The 22,798-nt window shown below is 47.8% G+C and overlaps 2 protein-coding genes across 3 annotated transcripts; both read left to right on the forward strand.

The window, feature by feature from the left end:
- The first annotated feature begins 607 nt into the window (after positions 1 to 607).
- Positions 608 to 3,068, forward strand: LOC118591421 (serine protease 55-like). Of its 2 annotated transcripts, none has more exons than XM_036199711.1 (4): positions 608 to 691; positions 1,429 to 1,688; positions 2,453 to 2,595; positions 2,766 to 3,068. In XM_036199711.1, exons 2-4 carry the CDS (start codon positions 1,436 to 1,438, stop codon positions 3,060 to 3,062), a joined length of 693 nt encoding a protein of 230 aa, XP_036055604.1. In that variant the 5' UTR covers positions 608 to 691; positions 1,429 to 1,435; the 3' UTR covers positions 3,063 to 3,068. The 2 variants fall into 2 exon arrangements, with proteins under 2 accessions (XP_036055604.1, XP_036055603.1); XM_036199710.1 differs by having other exon boundaries at positions 689 to 708; positions 2,766 to 3,062.
- Positions 3,069 to 12,214: 9,146 nt separating this feature from the next.
- LOC118590758 (serine protease 52-like) lies at positions 12,215 to 21,486 on the forward strand. The gene is made up of 6 exons (XM_036198518.1): positions 12,215 to 12,296; positions 16,549 to 16,665; positions 16,772 to 16,970; positions 18,136 to 18,386; positions 19,597 to 19,739; positions 21,229 to 21,486. Exons 1-6 carry the CDS (start codon positions 12,215 to 12,217, stop codon positions 21,484 to 21,486), a joined length of 1,050 nt encoding a protein of 349 aa, XP_036054411.1.
- The last annotated feature ends 1,312 nt before the right edge of the window (positions 21,487 to 22,798 follow it).

Raw genomic sequence — 22,798 nt, forward strand, 5'->3', positions numbered from 1 at the left:
CATTGGTGTAAGGAGTCGGTCCATGTAACATTTGCTCTGTGGTCCTGGGAGATGCCCCACAGCGAAAGTTCTGTGGGTAAACCACATGTACAAATGTTTGGTACTCTTTCTGCAGAATTACAGCAGGACCCCACACAAAAGGATGCTGGCGTGTATTATGGTTCACAAAGTGGCTTTGCTGTATTTGATCTGCTCCTCCTCCCTCCCTCTCTCCCTCCCTCCCTCCCTTCTTCCCTCCCCACTCCCTGTATGTATGTATAGTATGTACTCACCTTTTTCAAAATCACTCACACACAGCTTTTTACAATTCTATCAAGCAACAGCATTAGCTGGTAAATTTCTGTTGCTTTTCCTCCATTGCCCTTCCAACATCCTTTAAAGATAAATTATGAATTTGTGATTTCTGAGACAGTTCTATTTTTGCTAGCTTGCATTTTCCTGCACTGGCCATTTTCAGTTTGGGGGTATTTTCTAAGATCTGCCCTGTGGGCCCTCTCTTTTGATTTCCCTCATTTGCCACCCTGCTCTTAGCTGAGAAGCCCCTGGGAATGTGATGTGAGGATTTCTCTGGGCCCCTCATGTACCAATGTCTCTTTGCTTTCTCTCTCAAAATCAGTTCTGTGTGGCCACAGACCTGCCTTTCCAAACTCGTCATGGTTGCCGTTCCGTGAGCTGCTTGAAGTCCAGAATGGTGAATTCCCATGGCAAGTGAGTATCCAGATGCTTGGGAAACACCTGTGTGGAGGCTCCATCATCCATCAGTGGTGGGTTCTGACGGCAGCACATTGCTTCCCAAGAACCCTGTAAGTGTCTGGGCATAGCCTTGGTTTGTGTTCCATGTAGCATACATGCAATCTGGCTTCGCCACTTAGTTGGTTGGTACATGAAGCTTTTGAAGCCATAGGCTCTGTGCCCAGTGGCTTTGGACTGAAGTCAGCTCCTATCTAAGCATCTCTCTTGACTTCATCAACTATATCCCAAGTTGGCTGCTTCTTGTAGCTCAGCACCAGTGTTGGAGAAAATCAGTGTAAGTTTCCTTTCCTGCCCACCCCTTGTATATTAAGACACATTAAATTCATTCATTGTGCATGCATTAAGCACCTACTGGGGATGGCTTCAAGAGATAGGGATGTAGCAGTCAATAAGAGAGCCAAGATTCCTCTCACTGAGGCATTCACATCCTCTTTCCTCAATGGGCACATTGCACTTCTGTTGGTGAGAGCTTCTCCTGAGCTAATGGTTCACTTGTTCAGAGATCCTTCTGGGTCTGGTCCCTGACTCTGACCTCCTTGGTTTCTAGATGCCACCCACCCCCATCCCCAGCTTACCCACTCTTCTATACTATTTAGTGATAAGTTCTACCACTTGGAAATGTGTCTGCAGATGCAAAGTGCCCCACGACTGTTGTCAGCTGTGGTGCTTTTTCAGATTAGAAATGGTGGTGGTGAACATCACTGTAGTCATGGGAACCAAGACTTTCAGCGACTTCAACTTGGAGAGAAAGCAAGTGCAGAAGATCATTGCTCACAAGGATTACAAGCCACCCCACCTTGACAGCGACCTCTGCCTGCTCCTGCTCGCCACACCGGTCCAATTTAATAAGGTCAAGATACCCATCTGCCTGCCTCAGAAGGAGAGCTCCTGGGACCGGTGCTGGATGGCAGAGTGGACATCTACTCACGGCCACGGTATGCGCCTTGCCTTGCTGCCGATGTGAAGCTCACTTGTAGGCTTGTGATGTTTAGATGGGGAAGACTCAGGTTTGAATTTGTGGCAGCACACATCACCTTCTTCATCATCACCTTTTCCCATCCACAGAATAACAGCACTGCCTCCCTCAACTGAATCATGTAGATGAAATGGATGAAATTATGTAAAGTCCCCTGCAAACACATGGGACACAGAAGAATCTCAAAACTTGACAGCAATGGTCATTTTTATGGATTCCATAAAAAGTGTGTGGCTCACACAGCTGTGAGCCTCACATAGAGTCCACCATTTGCTGATATAATCAAACCAGTCGTTTCCCTGGGGCAGTGAGTACCAGCAACTCTACTCCTTTTCCTGCAGAGCACCAGGCTGGTCACCCAGGGCCCACAAACAGGGAGAAAGCCAGGATTTCCTTTAGCACTGTGGTTGTTTCCTCCCTACAAGATGACACAACCTGATGTGCCTTCTCTTCCAAGTGTCTCCATTGGGCTCACCAAAGAGACTGGCTTGCTTCTGGAGAGAGCCTGCATCCTCCGGGCATATACATTAGCAGAGGGACTACTTGTTGGGACACCTAGATGACAGAGTGGGGTCTTGCACTAAAGCATCCATCCTAGGGGACCTGTGAATCTGACTTGCTGGGCCCTGCAACCTTGCAGGACCTCTGCTCTGAGGTGTGTGGGCTGGGCACTGTTGTGGCCACTGCATGCTCATCCTCAGGCTAGCTTCCTTACTTTGCTAGGCTCAACCAGAGGCTTCAACATGCACATGACGAAGCTAAGGGTGGTACAGATTAACTGGAGAGCATGTGCCAAGAGGGTGGCTCAGCTCTCCAGGAGCATGCTTTGTGCCTGGAAGGAAGTAGGCACCAACGGCAATTGCCAGGTACTCAGCCCCTGCCACCCCCCCTCCTCCCCACACTCCACAATTCTTAGGTTCCCTGAAGGAGTCCAGGAGGGAGGCCCTTGCTCATACCACTAGCCATCCCTCTGTATCTTCTTGCTGGATGGCTCCACTGGCCTCTCACAGATTATACTTGCTTTTCTCATTCCCAGGGAGATAGCGGGGCACCCATGGTCTGTGCTAACTGGGAGACTCGGAGGCTCTTTCAAGTGGGTGTCTTCAGCTGGGGCATAACCTCCGGTTCCAGGGGGAGACCCGGTATGTTTGTGTCTGTGGCTCAGTTTATCCCATGGATCCTGGAGGAGACACAGAGGGAGGGAAGAGCCCTCACCCTCTCAAAAGCCTCGAGAAGCCCCTTGACTTGCGTTTCACGACACCCCATATTGCTAAGTTTGGGGTCTCAAATACTGCTTGTTGCCGTGTTTTCCAGGGATAAATCAAATTGCTAAGCTCTGAACCTGCTCACCATTTTCCCAGTCTGTTCTCTCCTATCCTGGCACAAGCAGCTGAGGAACGCTGACTATGGGTTGGTCTCTATATCAGATGAGTTAACCACAGACTTAGTTCCCCGCCGCACACCCTAATGTAGGAATGTCAAACTCCATGCCGAAAGAAGTGCTGTATGTGCTGGGGGACTCCAGAGGAAAACATGTCCTCTGACAAAGGAGGGTCAGGAGGGCATGATTCAGGAAATCTTTGAAAATCTCCCGTGGGAAGTCACCCCATCCTTCCTATGAAGGAGCCTCCATCTGCATTGTGAATCTTTTCTCCAACATTCTAAATTGCTTCTTTCTCTCTTGGGACATGATAAGATCCAGCCATAGACCAGTCTTACTATGTCAGTCCAGTATTCAACCTAGGACTGCACCCAGGGAGCTCCCAACTTAGCCTGCAGATGCCTCCATGTCCTGGACATGCATAAAGATCTCGGCATGTGGCAGGTAGGGCAAGGGCTCTCTGGTCCAATTGCAAGCTAAAAATGGGAGATTATGACTCAGGACTTGGAGACCACACCTTTCCTTCCATTTTTTAGTTTATCCAAAAAGTGCTTCTGGATAACAAATTGTTCCAGAGGCATTGATGTCTATCTACTTCTCCAGCACATGGAGACTGAGACTTCCCAATGACCAAAGTCACCACCCATCATATGTGAGAGTGGACTGAACTAATCCAGGGACATCAAAGCCAACATGCCCACTATTAGAGACACCAGAGTAGCTTATTGCCAGTCACAAAAAAAGTAAGAATTTGGGCTGAGAAAACCACACATCCATGTTTGAAGACCAGTGCCATATCATGTATCCATGAACTAATGATGGCTACATCTCTAGATCTTTTTTTGGTCAAGTCCATATGACACAAATACAGAGGCAACCAATTATGTGGACATGGGAGTTTATTTGCCAACTCATTCATTTGGATACTTTGTGAATACTATGTATAGTAAGGATACATACATACATACATACATATATATATACACACACATTTTCATATATACATACTATATATAAATGTTATATAACTTCATTCTATCTTTTATTGTCCATCTATTTTCTAAGAATTGTGGGGAATGGGTAGTCTAACATCTGTAGAAGAGGCATTGGACCACAGCAGGGATTACAAAGTGCAGTGATATCTTATAACTTACAGTAAGAAATATATCCTACCTTGTGGCCAAGCACACCCACAAATACACACCTTGAACTAACAAGTCACAAAGCAATACACCCTTCACTGGTGCTGTAAGCAAGGACTTAGATATGCCTGACCAAGGCAAACTGCAGCTAGATCTTGGTAGATATGTCTTCTGAAGGTCAAGAGGCTTCTTTGTGGTTAAACATCCCTGAAGCTGCAGGTAGGATGTACTCTTTTAAGAAACCATGGTGCCAGGGCGCTTTCCCAGTTGCTACACATTCACACTAAGGAAAGATATGTGACCTCAATGGGCCTTGGTTTAATTATTATATCAATGTCATTGCGGTTAACCCACTTGTGGACTTTTCAAGAGGATCATGAGGGGACACTAAGTACCCTAAAAGGAAGATGGGTCCATCATGATTTTGGATGGAGAAAGGGTTACCCTATCTCATGAATGTGCCACCCGTCTCAAAATATTCATATAACCTTCACATTCACAATGCAGGATCCACTGTGCTGATACCCACCTCAAGCACAGCCCACTCCAGTTTCTTTTTGTTTTGCCAAATACATTTCTGCTTAAACCATGTGTGTCTCCTGACTGAATTCTTTCCTTTGAGAAGACAAGAACCGAGAGCTTCCGCCCACAGCAGTAAGTGATCTGGGCTTACTAAGGTGTCAGGATCTAACAGTGGCATGTGAAATGGGAATCACTATTTGGGAGTACCGTGTTTAAGGGAATGGCTACAGATTAACCACCCAGGAGTGGGATTCCATCACTTGGTTCTCAGATCAATTCCTTGTCCGGCATTCTCCTTGAGTTTGTTAAAGGAAACACAGGGGAAAGCTGATGAAGTAAGGTGGACTATGGGAGATATTTGACCAATCATCTAGGAAATGCCTGCAAATAAAAGGTAAGGGAAAGCAGAGCCATAAGACAACAAGGAAAGCTCTGGTATTCAGAAACAGCCCAATTTTTTGATACAATAGATGAGTTTCTTTTGGAACCAATGGTAGAAGCATCTCAAGCTCTTTGATTACATCTTAACATTGAGAACTTAAAACTCCAAGATAGTGGGAGTGTTGCCATTTTATTTGTTTGTTTGTTTTTTGAAACTTTATACTGCATTTAATAATGTAGAGCCTTGATATAGATAGCGCCTTGTAGCAAAGCCACTTGGTTCCCTTTCACTGGTAACTGAGCTCAAGGATGACAGGCGATAACTTGACTCAGGGGCACAGCATATCACAGACCACCACAATCTATTTCCCACTAGCAATGAGGTCATCATTGCCTTCAAAGAAGCCAGGCTGGAACCACACCTAAGAGTCTCATCTTTGAAGTGTTCTTTTCTAGAATTTTCACTGACAAAGTCTGTATCAGTTAGGAATGTGTCGAGGAAACAGGAAGCACTCTGTGTGCCTCAGGCAGAAAGGAATGTAGGACACGAATAAAGGCTTGGGACGCACTGAAAGGCTCCACGCAGAGGTCGAGAGGAGGGATGGTAGCGTCGTGCCAGGGCTCGACCAAATACAGGAGACACCAGACCCACTCCTGCTAATGATCTCCTAGTTATCCTCAGTATCAGGGAGGATTGAAGTTGGTGGCTAAATTTCATGGCCACCACCTAATGGTGTTTGTATGTCTGCCTACAATTGCTCTGAGAAAATCATTTCACCTTTGATGGCTGGTATTGTCTACACAACTGAATCTAGAATCACCTGGGAGATGGGCCTGTGGACATGCTGTGGGGGACTATCTTGTGTTAACAGAGATGGGAAGACCTGCCCACTATGGGTGGCACCATCCCCTGGCTGGGATCCTGGACTGTGTAAGCAGAGAAGGGGCTGAGCAACAACGTGCATTCATCACTCTTGGTTCTAAACTGTAAATGAGCATGACCAGCTCCTGCTACTGTGTCTTCCTACCATGCTGGGTTATATCCTTAAACTCAGAGCCAGAACAAACCCTTTCGCCCTTAATTTGCTTTTGTCAGAGTATTTTGTTGCAGCCATAGAAAAGGAAACCAAGACATGTCCCTTATTCTTCATTCCAAAGCATCTTGGGCGTCTGAGAAACATAGCTTGTCTATGTCCAGTGGCTAGCTTCCCTGGCTAGTATGACAGAGATGGTGCTGGGTTAAAATGAAATCTCTAATGTGGGGACCAACTAACTGGCAAAAAGTTGCCGGGAGGGGTAAGTTCATGCGCCCTAGTCCCAAGCACAGTACACTACATTTGATGAGGCTTAATCACAGGTAATTGGGGGCCTTTGTTAGTCCTGCAATCAGCATGGCTCTCAGCAGTCAACTCATCCTCCAGAAGAAAGTTCTAGAAGATGCTGGCCTTTTATTTCCCCATTTGCTCCAGCTCTCCCACTCGAGGTCTGTTTGCAGCTCTTGCCTGGGTCTGAGAAAGCTGCCTCCTGAGGCCCGAGCCGCCTGCTGTCCCAGATGCTGTTAGGCTTCCCCTCAGAAAGCCTTGACAAAGTAAAAGCAGAATGTGGGATGGCCAAGGTCCCAGGGCTGCTACTGGCCAGTTCCCATGGATGCCCATCCCCTAACCGTCTTCATCGCTGTGGTTTTCCCTGGATCTAGGGAGGAGAGAGTCTCTCTTTCCCCCATGGTTGACTGCTTTGGCTAGTCTGCTTAATTGCTAAAATGTCCGTGATATTTATGCCAACATCGGAACGTCTCCATTCAAGTTTTCAGAACGGAATTCCAGCGCCTCCCTAACTGAGCTCAGCTCCGCTCTCTTAACCCAAGGGCTTTGCTGATTTTAGAACTATCAACCTCCTTACTCCACCTCAGAGGGCCAGGTGGGGATACAGACAATCGTGAGAGGCTCAAGGGTTACTGAACCCTCAGACGAGTCCACGTTTCTTAGCTGCTCTGGCAAATTCATCTCCAGGTGGATGGACAGTCATCGGTCAAACTCCTTATGGAAACGCAAGGCCAGAGTGCCCCCTCACCTCGCACCCCTATCCTGAAGACTTCTGTAGCACTGCACACAGTAATCCAACTGGTCTCAAACAAGAAAGAATCGGGACAGAGCTGAAAGCCAAAAGGGAAAAAGGCAGGGCTGCACTCCACAGGGGGTCATGTCTGTTTCCTAATCTGTCTCCTGCCCCAAATAGCTCTGCTTTCCTCCCCCACTTGTGTTGACGTGTTTCCTGCCTGGGGAAGCAGATGCCACCAAGACTTAAACTAGGTCATGGAAGGTGGTGATGGGCTGACACAAGCCCACAGGCCATGTCCTCCTCTGACCTGGTTCCCCAGGGTCTTGGCCTACAGTTCAGAGCACAGACCTCACAAGGACACCCAGCTCCTGGGCATCTGAGCAGGGTCTTTGCTCCCTAGAGTCGCAGAGCAGAGCCCTCTGGGTAGCCAGAGATTGGGAGAGCCTTTCCGCTAGGTAGGGACAGGAGCCTTGGGAGACTCAGCCCCTGTCCCTTCCTGACCCCCTTTCTTATGGGTAGCTGGGGGTCTGCTTAGGGAGAGCTTTGGGGCTGCTTTCAGCAGAACCCCACGGTTCCAGCAGCACCTAGACAGCAGAGTAGCTGAGAATATAACATAAATCACAGCAACGAAACCTGGACTTTCACCTGATTCCAAACCCTGCCCACTCCCACCAAGGTAAAGCAAGGTGAATGTCACCCTGCTACACTCCTTCACCCATACCTAATAACCCACACCCCATCAGCCTCTGCATCTGCCCCAAGTTCTCTGCCCTATGCTCTGAATCCCCTCCCTCTCTGTTTTTCAGACAACCACCAGCATTACCACAGAAGGCCGTGTATACATTCTGAACAAGGTGTGTGTTCCTAACCCACTGTGTAGCTGGTTTGGGAGGTGGAGCCATGAAGGAAGACATTTAGAGTTAAATGAGGTCAGAGGGTGGGGCCCGGTCTACAGGACAGTGTCCTAAGAACAATTTGTAAGGCGCGTGCGCGCGCGCACACACACACACACACACACACACACACACACACACACAAACACACAAACGCACAGTGTGAGGACACAGGAAGCCACCTGACTGGAAGCTCAGAAGAGAACCTTCCCTGGGAACCTAGATCTTAGACTTCTAACAACGCTGAGAAACTTCCAGCAACTCCATCCTTAACTCAGAAAATAAGCACCAAGAGTTTTATCCACTCAGCCTACAGGATTTTGTGATGGCAGCCTTGGTAGAGGAAGACAGTATTAAAAACTGATTTCTGCTCACGTGATGGCCTTGGAATTCCCGAGAAGGTGCTGTCAGCAGGTGGGGTGTGTTTGCTATTTTCATCAGAGTAGAGAAGCTGGCTTAGCAGGTTTGAGGGTGCACACAGTCCATCATGGAAGGGGGGGGGGCTGGCTGCTGTCATGACAATGGGAGCTCATAACTGGTCACATCATGACAGCAGCAGAGAGTGAGGAAGCAGGCTCCTGGTGTGGGGAATGACTCAGAGGCTAAGAGCACTTGCTGTGCAAGCATGAGAACTTGCATTAGACTCCTCAGCACCCACCTTGTGTACGGCTGCACGGACCCAGGACCCCAGCAATAGGGAGGCAGAGCAGGAAGACCCTCATAACCTGCTGGCTAGCCAGCCTAACCCAAACAGCAGGATTCAGGTGCAGTAAGAGACTGTCTTGCTGGGCAGTGGTGGCGCAAACCTTTAATCCCTGCACTTGGGAGGCAGAGGCAGGCAGATCTCAGTGAGTTTGAGGCCAGTCTGGTCTACAAAGTGAGTTCCAGGACAGCTAGGGATACACAGAGAAACCCTGTCTTGAGAGAGAAAGAGAGAGAGAGAGAGAGAGAGAGAGAGAGAGAGAGACAGAGAGACAGAGAGAGCGACAGAGAGAGAGACAGAGAGAGACACACACACAGAGACTGTCTCAAGAGAATAAGGCAGACAGCAATAAAGAGCCAACTCTCACATACACACATACACACCTCTCTCTCTCTCTCTCTCTCTCTCTCTCTCTCTCTCTCTCTCACACACACACACACACACACACACACACACACACACACACACACACCATGCATAGTGGCAGGGAGAAGTAGGCCAGTTATAACTTTAGACCCACTCCTGCTAGGTCATGTCACTGAGACAGGCCTTAAGTTCAAAAGATTCTGTCCTGCCCACCCAAAGCAGTACCGGCAGCCATAGTGTTCACACACAGGAGCCTGTAGGGGACATTTCACATTCAAAGCACAGCAGGACCCCCACCCCTGTTGCTTACATCAGCGGATCTGCTTGTGCACGAAGGGTGGTGCTATTTTAAAAGTCTGGCTTTGGCATTCTTGCTTCTTCGGAACAGTGTGCTGTTCTAAGGCTCTGTGAATGGAAAGTCATGCACGTGACTGCACAGTGAGACTTCGAACTTATTCCTCGTCCCAGTCTAGTCTGTCCTTGAGCTCCAGGCCCTGGCGACGGCAGGTGTTTTCTCTATGCCTGTGGTTTTGTCTCTCCAGAAGGTCATACTATTGCAAAAACATGGCAAGCAGCCATTTGTGTCTGCCTTCATCATTGACCTGATCTGCTCATGTCTGGGGTGCTGGCAGGTTCGGTAATGGTGTCTCTTCTCTACTGAGTGGTCTTACTGTTGCATGGGTGTGCCTCTTTGTGTAACCAGTCTCCTAAGCATGGGCAAGTAGACTGTTACTAGGGTTTAGTAGTTATAAACACAGCCACTACAAAAGCTAGGATTTGGTTTTTGGTGTGGACATGTATTTTCTTTCTTTCATAGAACAGGGCGTTGAACTCACTTATGCTGGGCCAGTACTGCACACTAAGCCATATCCTCAGCCTCCTTTTTTTTTTTCTTTCCTATTTTGAAATATGATCTAAGTTACTCAAGCTGGCCTTGAATTCATTCTGTAGTCCAGACTGGCCTTGAACCTATGATCTTCTTGTCTCTGCCTCTGTCTTTAGTAGCCAGGAATGCAGGCCTGTGCCACCAGGCCTGGCCCAGTGCTGTTTTCATTAAAATGTGAATGCTTGGAGATTGTTTGGGGTATAAACAAGGATAATGCATATATGTTCTCCTGGAAGCTATGCTGGGAAGCTGGGTGGCATGTATGGGAATTTCTGGGAAATCTCTATAAATTTTTACTCCATCTCATATGCACATGTGACATCCACCTCACATCCCCACCCCATGTGGGGCCCCACTGTTTTGTAAACAGTGAGAGCCACAAGGTTCTGTTAAGAAAGAACAGGGGGAGGAGTTTTTCCCATCATTTCTGGTCCTCACCCAGCAGTGGAAAGGTAGGAGCTTGCTTGATGAATCCCAAAACTTAGCTTGGAGCTGGTGGCAGTGTTACACATTCTCTTTGTGACAAATATCACACCCACTAATGAGCTGTTTAACATGTCATGAGGCTTCAGTCATTCTGATGGGACATTTCAAATAATTTAAACAAATTTACATTCGTTTATTTAGGGTGTGTGTGTGTGTGTGTGTGTGTGTGTGTGTGTGTGTGTGTTTGTGTGTTGGTATGTATGTAGAAGCACACATGTCTATGGAGGCCAGAGGATGATAACCTTGAGTGCCATTCCTGAGATGGATGCCATCCATCTATTTTGAAAGAGAGTTTGTCATTGATCTGGAACTCCTCAAGTAGACTAGGCTTACTAGCTAGAAAGTCCTGAGGGATCTGCCTGTCTCTGCCATGCACCCCCCATGCCCCAGATTATAAGGGTACTACATCTGGTTTTTATTTTTATGTGGGTTTGGGGGTCAAATTCATCCTTGTGCTTATAGGCACTTTATGAACTAAGTTGCCTCCTCAACGCAATCACAAAGATTTTTGAGGGTCACAATTCAATCTACAGCAAATTCTACCTGCTCTTCCTCCAGGCCACTGTGAGACTCGACTTTTTCCTCTGAGGACTCTGCCTCATGGCCCCTTCCATACTGTGACCCTGCCATGTCCTCCCAGGACACCCTTACTCCATGCACCTGGCACAGTGACCTTCTGCTGACCCCAGTGACACACCCTTACTCCATGGTACACTCAGCACTCTTCACTCTGTCTTCCTCCTGGCGTGGGAGTTCCCAGAGCTCAGAGAATATCCACTATTCCCCTGGTTTCTTCCTCCAAGGCTGGCATGTCGAAATGCTCACAGGGCCTGGAGACAACACAAATGGGAGTTGAGTACAGGTAGGAGGACCCAGGCCAGCACCCCACAAAGGGTGTGCCCCCATCACCCCAGATTATACCACCTGAGCTTCCCGTTGAGAGGAGCTGCTGGTCCAGGCACTGTCTTCGCAAGGAGACAGGAGCAGTGAACCCAAGCGATTACACCAGAGGCTTGGGATAGTGCAGTGCTTCTCACCCTGTAGGCTGCGACCCCTTTGCGACTGAACGACCCTTTCACAACGACCCTGAGACCATCAGAAAACACAGGTGTTTACGTTAAGATTCACAACAGCAGCAGAGTTACAGTTATGAAGCAGCAATGAAAATAATATTATGGTTGGGGGGGTCACCACAACATGAGGAACTGTATTAAAGGGTCGCAGCGTTAAGAAGGTTGAGAACCATTGGTTAAGTTAGGCACATTAACCCTCTCAACACCACAGAGATGTGTCATCATCATTCATTTTCATGAGCTATGATGCCCATAGAGTGTGCACTGGATATCTCTGCCATGTCATCTGGTTTATTGGAACCACACACCTCAGCTTCCTTCTCATTAACAAAGGCCGTGTCTTCAGTCATTGTGTTCTGGGCCATCCACAAACAAGTCTGTGGGAGCACCACTGTTTATGGAGCTCCCCCATTCCATCTCCTCTCCTTTATCATTGCACCCTCCCCATCATCCTCTTCCTGGAGGACTCAGAAGACCATCTGCTGCTCAGGATGGCCCACCCAGGCCTATTGTGATCTCAGTGGTCACCTAGGCCCCGCCCTCCATCCACTTGCCTAAGCTGAAGTTTCCCAGTGCTGATGTGCAGGCAAGCTGATGAAAAGATGGAGGGATGGAAGAGCAGGGCTGTTGCTGCCATTGGCCTTCCTGTTGCCCTGGGCACGTAGCTCACTGGCATGTAGGTCTCTGGGGACCCTGTGGTTCAGTCCCGAATGGGTGGTAGAATCATCTGGGAGCCAGTTCCAAAGGCAAGTTCCCAGGGATGCTGATTCAGTAGTTGGAGGGGTAGGATTTAGGAATCTGAGGTAGCTGGTCTCTGATCACATGATCACTGAGATTTTTATAACACCTGCCCTTTAAAGATACTTTGGGGGAGAGCTGTGTGTGTGTGTGTGTGTGTGTGTGTGTGTGTGTGATTTGCTATCTATGTAAGTACTGGAGTTTCCTAGGGTTAGTGGCCACACAGGTACATATTTCAGAAAAGGTAGCCAGCTATTGGGGCAGTGATGCCTGCTGGCCACAACAGGAAGGCTTAAGTCCAGAAGGATCTTTAGAGAACCTCTGCCACCATGCTGAAAACATTCTGAAGGGTCTGATGCAAAGCCACCATGTTACAGCACTCAAGCAAGGTGGGACATCAGTGTCCCCAGTGATGGGCTCCTGTTTGAGTCAGAGAATGTATGTACGCAGTCCAGGCCAATGGGTTGGTCAACAAATTTCAAACCCCTGCCACAGTGTGCTGTTTTAGAAACTGTGTTTATAGCAGAGAAGGACATAGATTTTTTTTCTCTCTCTCAAGGTTGTTGGGCTATCTGGTGGTGGGGATGATGCCTTAAACACAAACATAAGAGCTGGACGGTTGGTTCAGGCCTCTAACCCAACTACCAAGGAGGATAAGTCAAGAGGATCTCAGGTTCAAGCCTAGCCTAGGCTATAAGAGTGAGTTCAAGGCTGGCCTGGACAACCTAATAAGACCCCATTCCCGTTATAAAAGAGTGAAAAGAGAGCTGGGGAATGTCTGCTCATAGGTAGAATGCTTATCTCTCCTCAGTGCAACATCAACAAAACCCCTGAGGAAACCTTGTTGGCTGTGTTCTTGTACACTGGTGTGAAGCAGACAAAACAGTCTAGTGTTGTGGGAAACCTGTGCAGAGCCAATGGAATCAGTTAGTCAGCTAGGGTCTTTCCTACTCATCACACTGATTCTTCTGATGGGGAGACATATTTGCAAGCATCGTGCAAAGGACTCGGAGCTCCTGGTTCCTCTAGACTGCCTGGCCAACAAGTCCCAGGGATCTGCCTGTCTCCACCTTCCCAGTGAGGGCGCCACTGAGCCCAGCTTTTTACATGGATTCTGGGGAATCCAACCCTGGTCTTCAAGCCCTTTACCAACTGAGCAATCTCCCTAGCCCTGTCTGTCTGCTCTTGACAGTGATACTGGGTTTAAGTCTGGCAAGATTGTATTTATCCACAGTGCACCATGTAGCACTACCAGTCGGTCCTCAGTTCTGCAGCCTGCATGGCTATGCCTCCCATCCTGTGACTTCAGATGAAGATCTTTTCATTTGCTTTTTGAGAGGCATTTCTCAGGGCTGTGGGACTCAGAGAATCCCACCAGCATCCCAGCGCTGCTGCCCGCCTGTCAGCAGAAACTGCTGGCAGTTCTGCTAAGCTTAGGTGCAGCATCAGACTTGATTGCCCGGAGGATGTCAAGAGTCACTACCTAGTCATCAGACCCAGCTCTCCAGGGAAGCCTTCCTCCTACGTCGGTCCTCAACAGGGTGGATGTGGTCCCAACAATCAATGTTGTACTAGAATGTCCCAGGTTCACAGTAAGTGATCATCTAAACCACGTGCTTCTGGTCCAGTTAAGGCTTTTAAAGACTGGGCAGTATGTGGAATTCAGAAACTTTGAGCAAGAAGGGAGCAGCTGGCTTTGAAATAGTCACACTTAGCTGAAAGTCCCTCTCTGCTGCCTACTTCTGTGTGAGCTTGAAGGCTCTTTCTTCACCATAAAGCGGGACTGCAGACACACCATGGAGGCTTGTTGTGGTTATTAAGAGTCTCTTGCTCACACATGTAACACAGTAGCTGGCTCAGCGAAGATGCTCAAGAGGTGGCAGATGTGACTGTTTCCAAAAGATAAGACTGAAGTGCCTTATTGTGTGAGCCCAACCTGACTTCCAGTTCTCTCATTTTGCGTACTTGTTCACAAACAGTCGTTTCAAGTGTTTGATCCCTCCCATCCCAATGTGCCTTTGTGACTGTGGAGGAATGCTGAGGTTCCCTTGCCGGAATACCAGGTGTCTCCCTCTGAGATTAGATTGTAGGTGCTCTCTAGCATGATGGCTTCCACCAGCAAGGGCCAAATATGTCTCCTTGGCATGCGCAAGGCAGATGAGGCAGGGATTTCTGGAGTTACTCTTCAGGTCTTCAAATGCAGCGACGCTTCTGCAGACCATCCACTCTCCTTCAAATGTGATGACACATCTGTTGATCACCCGCTCGCCCTCTGCTCGGGCTCCCTGGTTTGGGAGCTCAAAGGGTTGAATAAAGACTCCTCAATCCCCAGCTCCCTGTTCACGCCACTGGTGGTTCAAGGAATTTTACCACTGATACTCTATGATCATTCATAATTATCCAGCCGTCCATATACTCATCTAGTCAACTACCTACCCACGTATCTATCCGTCTACTCCATCTGTTCAGCTTATCTCACCATCCCAGTACACCATTTATTCCATTACTGTGCATTGGCTTCCTGTGTGATGCCAGCCTCTTTTCCTAGGTGGTGTGGCCATATAAATTAGTCACATATGGCTCCTGCCCTCATGGGGATTAGACTCCAATAAGAGAAGCAGACGTCAAGAGTTTACAAACACTTGTTAACTGTTGCTAGTATTCTGAGGAGAATACCTGATACAAAAATGATACCACAATAAAGGCAATGTAGAGTTACACACACACACACACACACACACACACACACACACACACACAATTCTCCTGTAGCCCAGGTTAGCCTCAAACTCCAGCTTCTCCTGCCTCAGTTTTGCTCAGCTTGGCAAAATTTACTTTAGGATTGAGCTAAGATGCCCAGGGTAGACAGAGGCACAGATCAGAGTGGAGACAGGAAGGGCCATGAGGCAGGAAGCGGCAGGTCATCCAGGGAATTGAAAGAAGGCCTGTGGTATTGGGAAAGAAATGGAAAGTGGCTGGTAGTGGGGGTGGTGACACAAGCATTGTGGTGGTGATGTGAATGTGTGGTGGTAGTATGTGGTGTTGGTGTGTGTGTTGGTGATGGGGCTGTGTGGCAGGGATGTATGGTAAAGTTCTGTGGTGGCGATAGAGTTCTGTGGTAGCGGGGTATATGGTGGTTGGCTTCTGTGGTGGTATAGTTCTTTGGTGACAGAGCTCTTTGGTGATGGCCTGTACAGGGATGGGGTGTGCAGTGAGATTGTGTGGATGGAGTGTATGGTGTGATTGTGTGGTAGGGCTGCATAGTGGTAGGGTATGTGGAAGAGGTCTGTGGTGGTAGGCATATGTTAATGGGATGTATTGGTGGAGATGGTAGTGTGTGTAAGAGCACCATATGTGGTAGCTATGATGACGTGGGTGTGGGATTGTGACTAGAGAAAGATGGAATAGAAACATTGCAGTATTTTCCTGTAAGAACTGTATGAATGCCATTGTCAATAGGCCATGGCTCTTGCTCCCAACTCAGCTCTGCTGTGTAGAAGCTGTTGGACCTTGGCCTGATGTTCAGCCTCAGGCTTCATTCTTTAAAATAGGGCAGCAATAATGTTAGGCGAAACAGGACAGTGCTTTGCAGACAGTGAGTATTCAATACTGTAGATTTTATTGCATTTATTTATTGCTGAATTGGAATAGTCCTGGAAGGGTGTAGAGTGTTTGCCTAGCATGTACCAGGCCCAGGGATTGAACCACAGTACTGAGAAGGAGGAAGAGGAGGTGGAAATAGAGGAGAAAGAAGAGGAGGAAGAAGAAGAAAGGACAGGGAGGAAAAGAGGAGAAAAAATTGCAATAGTACTGGAAAGACAGCAAAGATGTCAAAACAACCCTGTCATACAGGAAATGTCAAAATCTCTTCTGGGGAGAATTGGAACAATCCAAGCTGCACGAAAGCTTGTTCCCTAGTCACACTAGAAAAGTCAGCACAGGAGTAGGAGATCGGGTGGGACCATCTTCTTCTGACTATTGGTTTGATGGCATCTGGAAGGTCCAGGGAAATGCACATGCACTGTGTATAGTGGGACACCAGACCTATGGCACCTTTCCAGAGACTGCAAGGCACCATTTAAAGAAAGGAATACCGCTATACAGACTTAGGGGGAATTCTAAGATCCAGTGGCAGGCCATGGGGTTTCGAGTCTCCCTTCTCATGGGCCTCACAGAATCATTCCAAGAAGCAAATGGCAGCGAAGGTGATGCCCAGGGCACGCCACACTCATGTGGCCGAGCCCTTGAGAGACGTGTGGTGGACTTGGATCAGTCTGTGGGTCCCTTTACTGAGTCCTGCGGCCTGTGTGAGTGGGGAGAACAGGCTTGTAGTTAAGCTTCCTCCAAGACCCCCAGACTCAACTTTTGGGCCCTAGAACTTTCTACCTCCCCCTCATTCTTTATTTTTCTTAGTAACATGTGGCCAGGGAATAAGCGCCAGATCTCAACCACAGTACAATTTTTCTGCTATCATGGGAGGGGAACCTGTGAACATCTTGGAGTTCCCATGGCACGTAGGGATTATGAGTCTCGGCAATCATGTCTGTGGGGGATCTATTCTCAGTGAGTGGTGGATTCTAACTGCATCCCATTGCTTCAGCCAAATCAACAAGTAAGTGTTCCTATAAGAAGTTTGGGGTGAGTGTGTGTGTGTGTGTGTGTGTGTGTGTGTGTGTGTGAGAGAGAGAGAGAGAGAGAGAGAGAGAGAGAGAGAGAGAGAGAGAGAGAGTATGCATGTATGTATGGTGGTACTAGGGATTGAGCCTAAGGGCCCATGCTGGGCAAGTGTTCTCTGCAGTCCAAGCCTTCTTTTGGCTTTGTATTTTGAAGCGAAGTCTCACAAAGTTTTTAGGCTGGCCCAGAACTCATTCTATAGCCCAATGAGGCCTTGAATTTGTAATTATCCTGCCTCAGCTTCCCCAGTAGCTGACCCTGTAGACCTGTGTCAACAGGCTAATTTAGGATTTTCTTCTTAACCAGTGTCACGGAATGCTTGCCCCAGAGGCTGATGACCAGCCGTGTGACACCATGAGTGCTAAAATGGCCCCTGTGGCTGAGTGTTCCACCTGACCTCTGGGAAGTGAACAATCCTCCCAGGATCCTATCCATCTTGTGCTATGCTCCAGGCTTTGTAGCTTGCTAAGCACCTGTGGATATGATCTGACACAATAAACACCTTTCTAAGCTGGTTACTTTAGTCTCTGCCTCCCTCTCACTGAACACTGTGAGGATAAGCCTGGAGGATGACTTGTCAGGAGCCAGCCTGGACTACATAAGGAAGACCTTGTCTTAAAGATAATCAAGCAAAAACCCTAAATAGACAAAAAAACAAAAACAAAACAAAACAACAACAACAAAAACTATCACTATTTGCTCTTGTCGGAGACACAGTGGGTGGTGAAAGGTAGGAGGAACATGGAAGGCATTGGCATGGGAGGGTGGGGACTCCAGCCCTTGAGCCCCTATCACCAGCTCTGGGCTGGTGTACAAGTTCTTGAGTCTCACGACTCTTCCCAGACTCCTGCTCTATAATCAATCCAGCCCTTCTTGAGAATCAAGGATGTCTCCTTGGTGTCCTCCAACTGCCTAGATGCTGGTTTGTCCAAGTAAGATCGTCAGGCTAGATGCTGGAACTCCAGCTGCCTCCTCTGCTCAGATCCCTTTAGCCCCTCACTACGTAGGACATAGCCCCTGATGGCGGAAGGATTTTTTTTCCTTAGGGATCCCTCCTTTCCACCTCTATCATTTACCTTCTCTCTCCTCTTATTTTACATGAGCTCGAACCTAGAGATCATGCATGGCAGAGATGACTTCAACAACACAGAGGACGTGACGTATAAGGAAGTAGACAAGTTGATCATACACCCAAGTTTTGATAGCTGGCTCCTGGACAATGACATAGCTTTGCTCTTGCTCAGATCCCCATTAAACTTGACTGTCAAGAGTGTACCCATCTGCGTTTCAGAAGTCTCCAACGTACTGGCCTGGGATAACTGCTGGGTGACAGGATGGGGCATTACCAATACCAGTGAGTGACTCTGGGTTGGGTATTACAGGGTGGCATGTGGCTGGTGTTCAGAAGGCTTAGGAAAGTCTAGAAGCTCTGATGGTCCTTGAAGTTTTGCCTGGTGGACCTGGTGATTTCAGTTCCCATTGAAGGCCCATATCGTCCCTTAGTCCCTCAAGCAGCCAGCCTTCATAAGACTTCTGGAACAAACTGTGTGCTTATGCTCTAGAATGTGAACCCTGGACAGCACCTCAGGAGAAACCAGACAGAAGTTTGCCAAGCCCAAAAGTTCACTCAGTAGCATTCTGGGGGCCTATGGAAGGACACAGGGCAAGAGTGTGGACCACCTCTGCTCTGGATGATGGCGTCAGCATCGCTCATCTGAGGCCAAGGGCTCTAACTAACTGAAAGCCACAGATCCAGGCCAAGGGGAAAAAATCCACTGAGTAAAAAATGTCCTTTGTAGAACAAACCTGCAGTCCACTCCTAGACCTCTTCCCAGTCATGCCTGTAAACTGATCCCTTTTGTCTAGGTTCTTGGTAAACATGTCTTGCCCCATAATCAATCAACAGGGAACACCTTGCAAGTCATGCTGTTCCTCTGTGTAAGCCCTCACATGGCCGAACCTGTGTTCTGGTGGTGGGTTCCAAAGTCCCAACCTGGGTGGGAGTCAGTCTTCGATGATTTTAATGAGCTTAAAAAAAAAACAGCAACAAAGTTCTTGACACCAGAGTCCTCAAGTATCATTCAATACACATGCCTTGACTTTTTCTCTATTCCGGAAGCATCCTAGATATAGGATTTGGCAATACCTAAAGAGAAAGAAAGCATCTGCACCCTGGGAAGTGAGTGCTCCTCCCTGGTGAATGTCTCAAGGTGCCTAGAGTGATATAAGCTCACATCTCTGCCTGGGTTCTCTTGATAATCACGGACTCAAACAAACATGTTTCCAGGATTCCAGCTGGAGCATGTGCCTACTGTAGGATTGGAAGACGTTAAACGCAGGCTGAGATTAATCAGGGTCCTAGTCCTGGGGAACTATGGATGCTTGGGAGATCTTGACATTCTTCTGGACACCTCTTCCTCTCCCACATTCACACCAAACTTGATTGATCTCTGGGTGAACAGAAGTTCTTGTGTATTGGGGTGATGTGGGAGGGTGCTGGCACTCAACTTAAAGGGATCATTTTAGCTGAGGCTCTCTCTCCTCCTGCTTCTCCTCTGGGTCAGGTTTAGTAAAAGTCCAACCCTCAAAGCTTCAGAAAGTCCATGTGGAGCTGTTCAGATGGGACTGGTGTGGCCAGGTTTTGCCTCTACTAACCAAGAATATGCTGTGTGCTGGGGCTCAAGATGCTGGGAAGGATGCCTGCCAGGTAAAGGGTTGGGTTCTGCCTGGGGAGGGTAGCTGGCTTTTCTGTCCAATGGATGAGATGCCACATCTGTTCCCTGGGACCACGGTAACAAATAACCCAAGCTGGGTGGCTTTAATCAACATACACGATCCTCCCACAGCTCAGGATGACACAATATATGGGCAAGGCCTGCTCCCTCCCCAGCTCTAGAAGGGGAGCCATGGCCACCTCTCTAGCTCCTGGTATGGCCTTGCTTTAATGTTTGCCTATGAGTGTGGCTTCTGATTTACTTATCCTCCCTCCCCGCCAAGTCATTTAAAATGTGTTGCTTTAAGTATTACATTTTATAACTTTAACATAATACTGCTCTTTTTGAATTTGCTATATATTTGTTTGTGTATCCAGTAGATTCAACCAATGGCTTTTTATGAGGCATGATGGATTTTTGCTTATTCTGTTCACTTTTTGCAATTGTGAGGAAAATAGAGAAAGCTGGGCTGGTGGAAAATGCATTCATGAGGAAAGCATAAGTTTTTGATATAGAAATATTAAACAAATGATACATTAATCAATAACCTAGATGGTGGTGGTGGTGGTGGTGATGCTGCTGCTGCTGGTAGTGGTGGTGATGATGATGGTTGTGGTGATGATGATGATGATGATGGTGGTGGTGGTGGTGATGATTATGATGATGATGGTGGTGGTGGTGACGATGATGGTGGTGATGATGATGATGATGATGATTGTGGTGGTCATGATGATGATTATTGTGGTGGTGATGATAGTGGTGGTGATGATGATGGTGGTGGAGGTGGTGGTGATGATGATGGTGGGGTAGTGGTAGTGATGATGATGATGATGATGATGATAGTGGTGATGGTGATGGTGGTGGTGGTGGTGGTGGTGGTGGTGATGGTGGTGATGATGGTGGTGATGATGGTGGTGATGTGGTGATGATGATGGTGGTGGTGATGGTGATGATGGTGGTGATGGTGGTGGTGATGTGATGGTGATGATGGTGGTGGTGATGGTGGTGGTGATGGTGGTGATTGTGGTGGTGATGATGGTGGTGGTGATGGTGATGGTGGTGGTGGTGGTGGTGGTGGTGATGGTGGTGATTGTGGTGGGGTAGTGGTAGTGATGATTATGATGATGATAGTGGTGATGGTGGTGGTGGTGGTGGTGATGGTGATGGTGGTAATGGTGATGATGGTGGTGGTGGTGATGATGATGGTGGTGGTGATGTGATGGTGATGATGGTGGTGGTGGTGGTGATGGTGTTGGTGGAAATCAGTGTTTCATCAAGTTGTCACTCACCCAATTCCTTTTAACTAACTTGCTTGCTACCTATACAACAGTCACAGCCATGTGGCTGGAGAACTGAATGAAAACCAGACACCTGCCACCACAGGGACTCCCCAGTACCTTCTGTCAAGATGCTCACACTTCAGCAGGCTGTGGGAGTGGCTTCCTACCCCACTTCCACTCCCCAACAACTTTTCTCTCCCAGGGTGACAGTGGAGGACCTCTAGTTTGCAACAAGAAGAGAAACATAACCACTTGGTACCAGTTGGGAATTGTCAGCTGGGGCGTGGGCTGTGGCAGGAAGAATGTACCCGGAGTGTACACTAAGGTGTCGAATTACCTGAAGTGGATTAGAAAGGAGACAGCCAAGGCAGGAAAGCCTTATGTGTATGTGGAGGACTCTGCATGCTCTTCTCCCGTCTCGTGCTGGCCTCTCCTGTTCCTATATTTTGTAATGTTCTAACCTGGTGATTAAACATCGTTCTGTCCCCAAGCCAAGTGTCCTTCTCAGTGTATGAAATAAGGAGCAGGGTGAACTCAAGCTTTGAGGGAGGATTCTCGGGCTTCACCTGAACTCACTGCACAGCTGTAGGAGGGTACTAGACAAGCCTGGGAACCCCTGTGGAGTTTCAAAAGGGACTGAAAAGCAGGGTGAGTCCTCTCCAAGGTTCAGAGTCTCTTTCTAAAGGGGGGTAATATTGGGGTTAGTCAGCCAGGGAGTAAATAATTGGCCAAGAAAGTAGCTTGATCAAATCAGCCAAACAAACAAACAGCCCTGAGGAAAGCCAATGCCACTCACCTCATGCACTTTGACAGCCCTCTATGAACCATACAAGGTTAAAAACAACAACAACAAAAAACAACAACAACAACAACAAAAAACCTCCCAACCTGCCATAGGAAGACTCTATGATACATGGCCTGGATTCCAGAAGAATTCCACATTTTTACAGAGAAAACGTCAAGCCATCCTGCAAACACAAAGATGGTAACCTGATTTAAAAAAAAAAAACAAAACCCTGCCTCTTGGGGCAGCTGTTTGCTCTTGAGCCTGCTCTCACGTTTTGAGAGAGCACCGTCACTGTATCCATCTTCAATTTCTCTCTCCGATGAGCTCAAGACCCCCTGAGACTCATCTTCAATCCAATGGAAAGTGGGGCAATCCAGGGAACCTTGAGGCAGGGAGCCCATTCACTCCTCTCTCACACACATGGTTCCTTCTGCCTTTACCTTGCAGAGCAGTCACAGAGTGAGACCAATCCACCATCTTGCAGCAAGCTATGAGCCAGATTGCAGAAGAAACACAGTGTCTCCTCCAGCATGGACAACATTTGTCAAAGCCATCAGAATTCCTGAAGGGAACAAGGGTGAAGTACACAAACACACAGAACTTCCCTAGAGTCTGCTAGGTTTGTGTCTCGTGTTTTCAAAGCCTCTGCCTCTGACCTTTAAGACCAGGAGGTACTTTGAATCAGGTGTAATAGAAATTCTGTAAACCTAGAACCATATAAAAGAGGAGCTTTGTAGGAGTATGTGTATTTGTATGTATTGAGGGGATGATTTGGGGAAAATACATCAAGCTGTCCATGGTCCTCCTCTGTTCCATAAGTCGCCCCTAATAAATTCATCTCATCTGTCAAAATAAACTTGAGTGAGTCATTCTTTGGGTTGTGGCTGTCCATGGCAAATTAGAGGCAATACTGAGTTTTACATTATCTCTGGGATAAGCCACACAGCAGGTAGCTCATGAAATAAAACCTTTCAGCCCCCTTCTC

The sequence above is a fragment of the Onychomys torridus genome, chromosome 9 (genome assembly GCF_903995425.1).
Source record: "Onychomys torridus chromosome 9, mOncTor1.1, whole genome shotgun sequence".
Lineage (NCBI taxonomy): Eukaryota > Metazoa > Chordata > Mammalia > Rodentia > Cricetidae > Onychomys > Onychomys torridus.

What these genes read in the sequence shown, in the direction of transcription:
- LOC118591421 (XM_036199710.1), top strand. Translation starts at nt 689, where the DNA reads ATGGTGAATTCCCATGGCAA. An exon ending in ATGGTGAATTCCCATGGCAA is followed by an intron (nt 709 to 1,428) that starts GTGAGTATCCAG and finishes GTGCTTTTTCAG; the next exon opens with ATTAGAAATGGTGGTGGTGA. An exon ending in GACATCTACTCACGGCCACG is followed by an intron (nt 1,689 to 2,452) that starts GTATGCGCCTTG and finishes TTACTTTGCTAG; the next exon opens with GCTCAACCAGAGGCTTCAAC.
- LOC118590758 (XM_036198518.1), top strand. Translation starts at nt 12,215, where the DNA reads ATGAAAAGATGGAGGGATGGAAGAGCAGGGCTGTTGCTGCCATTGGCC. An exon ending in GGCACGTAGCTCACTGGCAT is followed by an intron (nt 12,297 to 16,548) that starts GTAGGTCTCTGG and finishes CATTCCAAGAAG; the next exon opens with CAAATGGCAGCGAAGGTGAT. An exon ending in TACTGAGTCCTGCGGCCTGT is followed by an intron (nt 16,666 to 16,771) that starts GTGAGTGGGGAG and finishes TATTTTTCTTAG; the next exon opens with TAACATGTGGCCAGGGAATA.